Here is an 11,081-nt window from a genome sequence, read left to right as displayed (position 1 = left end):
TGCCGTGACAGATTTCTTTTAAATAGCCTATGTTTTCTTGGCCTTTCAATGGACGAATGAAAAAATACAAAAATGTCAAATAGACCAATGTGTCATTTAGTTGCCAATGCTACCATTAGATCAAACGTCAAAATAATGCACCGCGTGTGTTTTTTGGTTTTGCAGCGATTTGTTTTCTTTGGTAGTTTCAGTAATTCCGTATCTTAAATTTTACATGACACATTAAAGATAAAATTATCATATTTATTACAGTAAAATGGCTTGCATAGATTTGGAAGGTATACTTAATAAATTCAACAGTTACACTGATAAACCAGTAAAATTTTTGTCTGTGCAAAAAGAGTTGAAAGAGGACCTAAAAAGGTTTGTAAAATCGGTATACGATTACACGAAATCTCAGGAGAAGAGCGATAAGAAGAAGAAGAGTGGGGCCTTAAAGGAATTAATTGTGGAAGATTTTGATGAGGAGCAGATATGGCAACAGATAGAGCTGCAGAACTCCCAACGCTGGGACCAGATAGTGTGGGAGGTGGCCAACTCTATGAGCGCAAATAACGAATTAGTATTTCCCATAAAAGTTGCTAAAGAAAAACCCAAGGAGATCTTACCTCATGGTGTTGAACCTATGGTAGAAGATGATGGAGAAAAAGTATCTGAGAATATTGAACTTGAGCATGGCAGATCTCAACGAGTTCAAAGTGATGTACCAAAAAAGAAAACCAGGCCTTCGCAGGTGGATGACAAGTTTTTCAAACTTTCCGAAATGGAAGAGTTTTTATTGAAAGAAGAAAAAAAACAAACAAATAGAACCAAAGGTGATCGTGACAGTGATGAGGAGTCTATAGATTTCTTCGAAGATGACAATGAGGAGGAGGAAGATGAAAATGTCATGTATAATGACTTTTTTGATCAAGATGGTGCTGAAGATGGGGACTATGATATGGACCAGGAAATAGATGATTCAGTTGAAGATGAAGAAGAGGAGGTTACAGAGCAGTCAAATAAAAAAAAGCAAGTCCGATTCTCACAACCATCTATTGATGATTCAGATGACAATTCAGTTGATAGTAACAAAAATAATAAAGTAAATAGTAAAACAATTGAAGAAAAACAGTCTGAGTTTGAGCAACGCCAGCAAAGACTAAAACAACACATTCAACGACTAGAGGAAAAGACTTTGAAAGAAGCCTCTTGGCAACTCAAAGGTGAAGTGGATGCATCGAAACGTCCTCAAAACTCACTTCTTCAAGAAGTTGTGGATTTTGATTTAACAACACGTCCAGCTCCAATTATAACTGAACAGACCACAGTTTCTTTAGAAGACATAATTAAACGTAGAATCAAAGATAAAGCTTGGGATGATGTTGTTAAAAAAGAAAAGCCAGTTGATGACCAACTGGCATTCCGAAAGAAGGAAATTCTAGATCATTCAAAGAGCAAGCTAAGCTTAGCTCAAGTCTATGAGGCGGAGTACTTAAAACAGAAACAGGCAGCATCAGGAGAGATTGTAGAAGAAAAAGAACCAGAAGCACATAAAGAAATTCGAGAAGCCATGTCACAGTTATTCTCAAAATTAGATGCACTGAGTCATTATCACTACACACCGAAAGCTGTACAGCCTGAAGTGACAATTGTATCAAATACTCCAGCAATATCGATGGAGGAGGTGGCTCCAGTAGCTACCAGTGATGCAGCGCTATTGGCTCCCGAAGAAATTAAGAGAAAACAGAAAGGAGATCTTATTAGCAAAGAAGAGAGAACAAAGACAGACAAAAATAGAGAAAGAAGGAAAAAGAAGAAATTGCAGAAGAAAAAAGGACAGGTTACAAAAGTAACAGACAGCAGGAATACTACAAAGAGTGTAGAAGTCAGTGACAAATCAGTGAAGACTTCAAAAGCATTCTTTGAGCAGTTAAATGATAACACCAAGAGCTTGATTAAGAAAAATAAATTAATTAAGAATAAGGGACAATAAAATATTTTTGGCTTGTCAATTTTTTGTATTTGTTGGAACATACCATGGGTATTTATGAGGAATTAGAGCTACTATGTTTTATTCATTGCCATTGCAGGCAGGCAGTGGTAAAATATCACTTTAATCATGGATATCAGCAACAGCCTGCAGTCTACTTTTTTTATGTAACAGGAATACAGGAATACAATACAGGTTGCAGAGAAATAATGAAAGGGTCTGATATATATATATAATGCTGCTAATGATAGTGATTATTAACTTTACCATGATTAGTGGTGCTAGGGAAAATTAAGAACCCTGGGTGTTGATAGGTTTGAGGCATTAGGTACTATCATCTTGTCTATTTCTGCTGATAAAATATATTTTATGCTGTCATTTTTAGGGCTCATCCTGTTTTATATCTTATATATCATTGTAATGAAATACGTACTCAACAAATGTTCATGATTGACTTCCACGCTGAAGGAATAACATTGTGTAATAAAAATGAAACCCGCAAAATTATAATTTGCGTAATTACGGGTGGTAGGACTTCTTGTGAGTCCGCGCGAGTGGGTACCACCGCCCTGCCTATTTCTGCCGTGAAGCAGTAATGCGTTTCGGTTTGAAGGGTGGGGCAGCCATTGTAACTATACTGAGACCTTAAAACTTATATCTCAAGGTGGATGGCGCATTTACGTTGTAGATGTCTATGGGCTCCAGTAACCACTTAACATCAGGTGGGCTGTAAGCTCGTCCAACCATCTAAGCAATAAATAAAAAAAGGTTTAAAAAACCAATCACTTGAAATTGGAACGGCTTAGAACGGCAGGCTACATGTGACTAGGAGATGTATATATAGATGTATGATGTAATAAATAAAAAAAGAGGAAGAGGTCGATCGAAGAAGACACACATGGAGTGTGTGAATGACGAGATAAGAGAGAGAGTAGTCAGTGTTGAGATGACGGCTGATAGAAGAGAATGAAATAGAAAAAAATTGTGTGCCGACCCAACCTAGTGGGATAAGGTGAGACAAAGAAGAGAAGAGATTTTTAGTTTTTAGTTTTTAGATAAGTCATTCTAATCACGAATCTCTCCTTAACATTTAAAATACTTGTCTGGCAAGAGGTTGGAACTATCAAAAATGTCTAGCTAATGACGAAATGTCATCTACTTATTACCCAAGTATTGTATATAAAAATCAGCTTTTATACTATTACGTAGGTACGTACAATTATAATTTCATGAACATTAAAGGTGTCTGGCAAGGGGTTGCCACAATGTTGTGTCTGGTAATGAATAACGTGATTTTTAATAATATTCTGAAGCTAATACCAAAAAATCGCACTTTATTATTTGATCAATTTAGAACTGATCGATTTTCATTCTGATCTAATTCAAATTCAGACAGGAAAACGATACTAAAGGTGTGTAAACTCAGTATTTTACACACTTTTATTACCGTTTTCCTGCCAAAGCCACGATTACCCAAACTTCATAATGGTTCATCGTTCTTACCCGTGTTGGGAGGATGCGCTGACAAGCTTTCATAAAATAACGAAGGTTCGCGGGCTCTTGCTCTATTTGCCCTTGTAGCTTAGAGACCGTCCGTGTTATGCCGTATGAAGCGTTGTCGTATAGGAGCATCGGTGACGAGCGATTAACCAAGTCCGGTCGGAGATTCGCGACCTTCTCCTCCATCATAGTGTCCTCACGGTTCCTCACAGTACTCACCTGAAGTAACGCTGGTGAAGAAGAAGTGCTGGTGTGCTGTGATTAATTATACCGGCATTAGACCACCAAACAGTGACCTTGACTTCTTAGGGGTACCTAAGTTTTCGTTTAGGTCTTTATTTAGGTGCTGAACCAGTGTCTTACTAACATTATGACAACATTTGATTATTATTACGCGCTGGCGTTCGGGATAAATAAAAATTCTACTGAATCACAAGTTTACACTATATTCAACACTTAAAACACTTCACAAACACTTTAAAATTCTCAATTCACTTCTTTCGCTTCGCTTCAGGAGATCCGTCCGCTGTTTCGCTTCGAGTAGTTCCGATTACTGACTGACTGCGTGCCATCCCTGCAACGCTTTTATAGCTGATACCACATCCCTAGAATTATCGAGAATATTTCACATATCTCTAGTATTGTGTTTCCGCTATCTGACAATAGATGGCGTTGTACTTCTCGAGCGTTCTCGGTGCTACTATATTCTTCAATATTCGTTCGACTATTCGGCGATAGATGGCGTTATTCTTGCCGGCGTAACATCAAAAAACATCAATTTTTCATCGCAGGTGACAATGCTGTTTAAAATCCATTCGTTGCTGTGTTTGTTAAGCGACGCAAGACATTTTTTTTTTCGGCAGGGGGCCGAGCCTCCTACGAGGTGTCCGCGCCTAGGAGACACGGTCTGCACAGTCTGACGGTCTGCACTTATTGGGAGCAGACCGCGGACATAAGGAAAATTTTATGGCCCTGCCGCACCAAACCACTCTTCTTGTAAGCTTTCATCCGCCGTAGAGTTGAGGGATTGTGATATTATACCATCAAATAGATGATATTTTTCAAACAGGAAAATAAAAAAGGTTTTCCACCTTTTCGCCATTGTTTTTCTATTGTATGCAGTGTCAAAAAGAATAGCACCAAATCGGTTCAACCGTATTTGAATCAGAGAATTTTGATGTTACAGACGAAACGCGATTTTGCTAACGTGTTAGGGGTAATGTAGATTGACATCTTTAAAAAAACTCAGTTGAAATGGAACATTCGTAGTTAGGATGTAGCTGATGAGATAGGGGCTACCTAATCTCAAAAAAGTTTTGCTCCATTTGAAAAGACTAGATTTTCAAAAACGCTTGATATTTTAGAAGCACACCAGCTCACTGAAAGAAACTTAATGAATCGTGTATTCATTTGCCATTATCTATTAAAATCTAATTTTTTTTTCCTACCTAAACTGATCGCCTTGGGAGGCTATTTCAGCGTAACCTTAACTAGTAGGTGAGCTCACGGGGCTTAAACCTGACGACGTTGCTAACACGAACCCTAGCAAGAGCCGTGCTTCGCAGAATCTACCACCCGATCGGAAACACGACCCACTGAGAAGATCCGGCGAGAAACTCAGTGGGCTGTGTCTGAGGGTTAATTTACTCGTCGAGCCCTTCGTCGCTAGCGACGGGTTCGACGAGAATGATGACCGGTGCTTGAGGTACCTAAAAGCACCGTCAGTGGGTCGGGCGGATCCGAAATGACGTGTTTTGGGCAACGTCGACTGCTTTCCATTCTGTCTGCAGGATCGGGAATGATAAAATCTAATAAAACCGAGTTTAAAAAGATAGTTCAGTGGTAATGCAAAGTGGATCACCTACCAGGAGTGGATTTGATCAGAGAGATTGTGGTTTTTCATCATGATACCGTCAAATTACACACATATTTAGCCTACTGAGTTTTACGCCTGATCTTCTCAGTGGATCGCGATTCAGTGATAGATTCTGTGAAGCGTTGTTCTTGCTAGGGCTAGTGTTAGCAAATTCTCGCAGGTTGAGCCCGTGAGCTCACCTACGCGTCCGGACGCAGCTGGAATAGCCCCTTAGGCTAGGCTAAATATGTAGTATAGGCCCCTAAAATACATATTTAGTCACCCAGCAAATTTAGAAAGTGCTAGGTTGAGAAGTGCTAATAATACATTACCCATATACTTTTATCTGTTTCGGTTTCTTCAAAACTTTTAGGTTGTGTTAAGTTAATATCAGGCTGGCGAAATCAAATGTACGTAGTGATTGAAGTGCTTCATTCAAAATTTCCAAAATTCCTATAGTAATAGGATTAGTGCCTAAGTTTTTTGTAAATCTTTTTTTTTCTTATTTAGGCGAGATATGATAATAGGACTTTTTATAGGCATTTTAACTTATCTTAATTTTGATAACATAAAACGCTTTGATGCTGGTTATCTATGCCAAATCAAATGTATTTTTAGTCCAAGTTAGCAGCCGAGTACCTAGACACCACAAACTGGCTCTGAGCTGAACGGTCGCTGTTACGACACCGCTTGTAATTACGAACGAAAAACGTTACGATATGGCGCGCGACGAATCCAACCGAACAACGAAGCACGAAAAATAGGATATGCCTTTATATTTTTTAGGTTACAGGACACTTTTTTTTTTTGGTCAAGAGGAAATCGCCCGACTCCCGCCCTCCGTCCCCAGTGGAGGGCGGGGCATGTCAGAGTCGAACTGACTAAAACCTCCTGTCGCTCAACAACCAACACCCAAACCTCGCATGAGACAGAACTCATGAAAAGGCAAAGGGGGGAAAGTGAAGCGTTTAGTGCGGAGCACATCTCTCCCGTCCCCCTCGGGACGCCGGACCGGCGGTCAGGTTACAGGACACTTGGTGTAAAGCGGATATTGGATGCCAGTTGCATCGCCACCTGGAAGTCGTCTTTAGGGAAATTGCAATATACATATTATGTATATTGGCCTATAACTAACGTGACCTTTTTTTTTCGTGTCAAAGCGCCTCCGGTATTTCGTATATAAATAAATACATATATAAGGTACGTCGGGCTAAGATGTAATATTTTTTTTTACTTTTAATGTTAATGCACTGTCGATTGCACCTATAATTGAGGTGACATCTGCCATGAACTTTTGTCAATTTGTTAATGTTTTGTATTGATGATCACTTTGTTGGTGCAACTTAATAAATAAATAAATAAATAAAAGCAAAAGATATGGTTTAAAAATGACTTGAATTAATTTATTATGGTATCTTACCCTCACTGACATCTTAATTCTTATAGCAACTTACCATTAAAGCAATATTTATAAAAAGAATCGTAACAAAAAAAAAACTATAATACTTTTCTACAGCAAAATTAGAGTTACTTTACTATGTATTTTGTAATACAATAAGGATTTGGGATAAGTAAGTATTCGGTAAGTTTCTAATAAACACATGCACAACAGATAAATGAAAGCGGGACATTTTTGTTCTCGTCGGGGACAGCGGGACGGACACTCTGAAACCGGGACAATCCCGCCCAAAGCGGGACGTGTGGTAACGTTACCTATAACCTAACGGCTAGCGCATTGACCTCGACTATTATTTCAATCTTGTGGTAGGTATCACATTTTGATGCTGATGTTTAGGTTAAGTTACACGTGGAACTCTTTGCCGAATCCGACGAGTGCGGTTACCGGGGCCCCAGGGCTGCTCCTAGTGTTGGAGCTGAAGGCGTCTAGTGTTGAGGTTAATGGATCTGATGGATCCGTAAGGATGTATGTTGCACATCTATGCTAGTTGAATAAGTCTGTGAACAGGAGAAAGTCCGCTTTGGAAACGGGAGCAAAGATCCCTTAAGTCCACTGAGACCCATGTCCGGAAATCTGGTTTTCATTTCGGTTTTTTCTTTCTTCTCAATAGACGTAATACCTATAAGATAATTCATGTAATAATGGGAAATTTGTTGGGTTTATCTATTTAGTTAAAAAAAACTGTGTTTGTCCGTTATGCCACCCTAAATGGTATATCTGTTTATTATGATGCTTCCTAAAGTTGTTGCTGACACTCTAAGGAAGGTTAAATTTTATTAACGGATGATAGGTGGCGCGCGAGTAACAAATGAGTGAAATTATTAATAGTTAAAATGGGTTTCACTGGTTCAAGGTAAATATGAAAATTAATCAACGTTGGCAACAATCACAATATTTTTTTAGAGCGAACCATAAATTCGTCACATGTCAATGACCCCTTTTCATATTGAACGCGTCATAGATTTGAGGAACAATTAACAAGGCTAATTTGTACGATTACTCATATTACAGAATACAATGGCGTATCGAAGTCGTATATGATAATATGGTTTTGTTGTTGAATTTCTCGATTTTCGGTCGCAAAAAAACTGGTTCAATTTAACGGCCAGCTGCCTGGTGCTGAGTGGTCACCGGAGATAGAAGCAGCCTCATTGACGACACGAGATTGACGTCTCAAATTAGATTCTATAAATTATAATTACTGTCCTTTCAAACCTGATAGATAGGACCGTGGTGTGTACTTGTGCCAGCTCACAAAACACCCTAACTGCATATCACATGTTTTTATCATGACAAATGTCATGATTTATAATATTATAATAAATGTTATCAAAATGTTATATTACAATGTTTCTTCTAGCTTTCTACCAATTGTTGAAACCTATTAGACTTAATCTTATTATGGAGCAGTATCGTTAGATATAGATTGAAAAATCGTGGCGTATAAGACTTTGGGTATGTGTGTCTGGGATCTCATGGACCTCTCGTCGAATAAAATTGCCCATTCTCAATGACAACTAGCCTGTACACAACCTATTATCAGCGCCTAATTAACTACATGGAGAGGTTTTGTGCAACGGGTCATGAGAGTCATCCAACTAGAGAAGACAATTAGAATGATGTCGATTCAGAAGGTATCATCAGGGAGTGGTTACGCCTTTCGTCTAATTATTAAAAAAAAACACGTGTGGCACTCGGGGACTGCCGCGGTAAAGCTATTGCATAGCATTTTTTATCAACTTATGCAATTATACTTAGACAATAATAATTTAATATTAAAACAATAATAAAATAAGACCACGCTATATTTATAAAAATTAACAAAAGCAAAACATTAACTGTCCTCTTCACACTTATAAGCTAGATCGCGCGAGAAAGAGATGGGCAGACTTTTTATGATGCGCATGCAGTGCGACGTTACGCCGTGCCGCGCGCTTATTTACAAACACTATACCTAGTCAGGTCATAAATTCTGTCACATGTTTAATGTAAAATAATTGAAACAAGTTTATTCATTATGTAACCATTCATATACCAAAATGAACTTAACAAAACATAGATTCTTATGACACTAAAGTTTATTCAAAATGACCTCCGTGATTTTGAATACAGGCCTTCAATCTGCGCGGCCAGTCGTCTATCGCAGCACGAACGAGGTCCATGTCAATATCGGCGGCTGCCTTAATCAAGGATGTCTTGAGTGGCTCCAAATTGGGATGAGGCTTTGAGCACGCCTTTTCCTCCAAGTGTTGCCATATCTTGTAATCTAACGGATTCAAATCTGGACTGGAGGAGGGCCAGTCTTCGTGCCGGATGAAGTCGATTTCACGCGCCGCCAGCCAGTCCTGTGTGCTCTTCGCTCTATGAGCTGGCGCCGAATCTTGTTGGAATACCCAGTGCCTGTTATTGAACATGGTATGAGAAACAGGTTCCACAAGGTTCGTCAGGACTGTATTTTGATACACAACTGCATTCGTTTTTACACCTTTCTCACAAAAATGTACCTCTGTTAAGCCCCAATAAGAAACTCCCAACCATAGCATGAGCGAGGATGGAAAATGACCTCGTTGGACACGCGGAATACGGTTGCTCGCTTCTTCACTACTGTGTGCGTACACCTTATCATTTTGTTTGTTGTAGCTCTCTTCTACGGTAAAAATTTTTTCATCCGAAAAAAGAATTTCCCGATATTTTTTCCCGCGTACCGCTTCAACAAAGCGCGGCATCTCTTCAGTCTCAGGTCCATTAGACGAGCATTCTCTGTACTGTACACTTACCAAAACTTGACGGCTTTATCTCATATTCATCGAAAAACGCGAGGAACCAAAATGAAGGGGTAGTTATATATGTAAGAAACACTCTGAAACATGTTATTTTAGAACCATCTTTCACCGATGCCAATTGTTTAATATGTAAGGTTGATGATGAACTTGCTATCATTGGATTGTACAGATCACCTTCTTATAAAAACACAGACAATTTTATTCTTAGCCTAAATAATGCTCTTTTAAATTTATCTTCTTTTAAACATATCGTCATCATTGGTGACGTCAACATTGACATCAAGGCCCATAATAAAGATCCCCATTCGCACGAGTATTTGAACACAACTGCATCTCATGGACTTCTACCTGGTCATTTGTTTCCCACGAGAGGAGATAGTTGTCTGGACCACGTACTCATAAAGTCGAGCCTGGAGTCTACGACTCTTGTCACAGACTCCACTATAACTGATCATTATTCTATAATTTTTAACTTAAACTTCCAACCTATGAGACGGCTCGTTAACAAAATTGGTACTAAAATAGATTATCCTACGCTAATTGCTGAACTAAAAGTGTACGATTTTTCAGAAATCTACATCTCTCATGATGTTAACCTGGCTACGGATCTATTTTTAAACAAACTTATCTCGCTGCTTCAAACACACACAATATCTTTTGTAATCCCATGTAGATTAAGAACTATAAAACCCTGGGTAACCACAGGCTTAGTAAGATGCATGCGTAATCGTGATAACATGCACAAAAGCGTAAAAGCAAATCCCAATAACCTCATTCTTGTCCAGACTTACAAAAGATACCGCAATTTCTGCAATGATCTACTTAAAAGGCTGAGGAGAGAGTTTGAGAGATCAGAGTTTAATAAAGTAAAAAATAACCCAAAAAAGACCTGGAAGGTAATTAAGAGTATCACTCAAACTGGAAAAGAAACTATTCCGCCTCTAGAGCTTCTTAATAATTTTAGTGATAGCCAGGTCTCCATTAACTCAGTTAACTCCTACTTTTCAAATATTGGGAAAAAGCTTGCTAGTAAAATAATTCATGCTTCGGTTACTGAAACCACTGTTCCCAAGTTGACATATTCTCAACTGAATTCAATGGTTCTGCCGGGAGTATCCGAACAGGAAGTCATTGACGTAATACGTGGCCTTCGTGGTGACTGTGCTTCTGGCTGGGATGGTATACCCCCTAAGTTATTCAAGCTCGCCTGTCCTGCGTTAGCCCCAGTAATTACCTACGTTTGTAACCTCGCTATTGAATCCGGAAAATTTCCCAACTCACTCAAAAAGGCAATTGTCCATCCAATATACAAGAGTGGGGACAGAGACAGTGTTAACAATTATAGACCGATTTCAGTGTTGCCAACTTTATCGAAGGTTCTGGAAAAAATTCTGAATAAAGCATTGAGTGGCTTTTTAGATTCCAATAAAATAATTTCAGATTATCAGTTTGGATTTAGAAAGAACATTTCCACTGAAGATGCTGTAAGTTCGCTAGTTAAGCACACTGTTG

At 38.8% G+C, this 11,081-nt stretch overlaps 1 protein-coding gene across 1 annotated transcript; it reads left to right on the top strand.

Annotated features, from left to right (window-relative positions):
• Window positions 1-93: 93 nt before the first annotated feature.
• LOC101745671 (U3 small nucleolar ribonucleoprotein protein MPP10) lies at window positions 94-1,994 on the top strand. Its single transcript, XM_038020960.2, has one exon. It carries the CDS (start codon window positions 257-259, stop codon window positions 1,973-1,975), a length of 1,719 nt encoding a protein of 572 aa, XP_037876888.1. The 5' UTR covers window positions 94-256; the 3' UTR covers window positions 1,976-1,994.
• Window positions 1,995-11,081: the final 9,087 nt, after the last annotated feature.

This window comes from Bombyx mori, chromosome 27 (assembly GCF_030269925.1).
Source record: "Bombyx mori chromosome 27, ASM3026992v2".
Classification (NCBI taxonomy): domain Eukaryota; kingdom Metazoa; phylum Arthropoda; class Insecta; order Lepidoptera; family Bombycidae; genus Bombyx; species Bombyx mori.
This window is presented reverse-complemented; position numbering and strand designations above follow the sequence as displayed.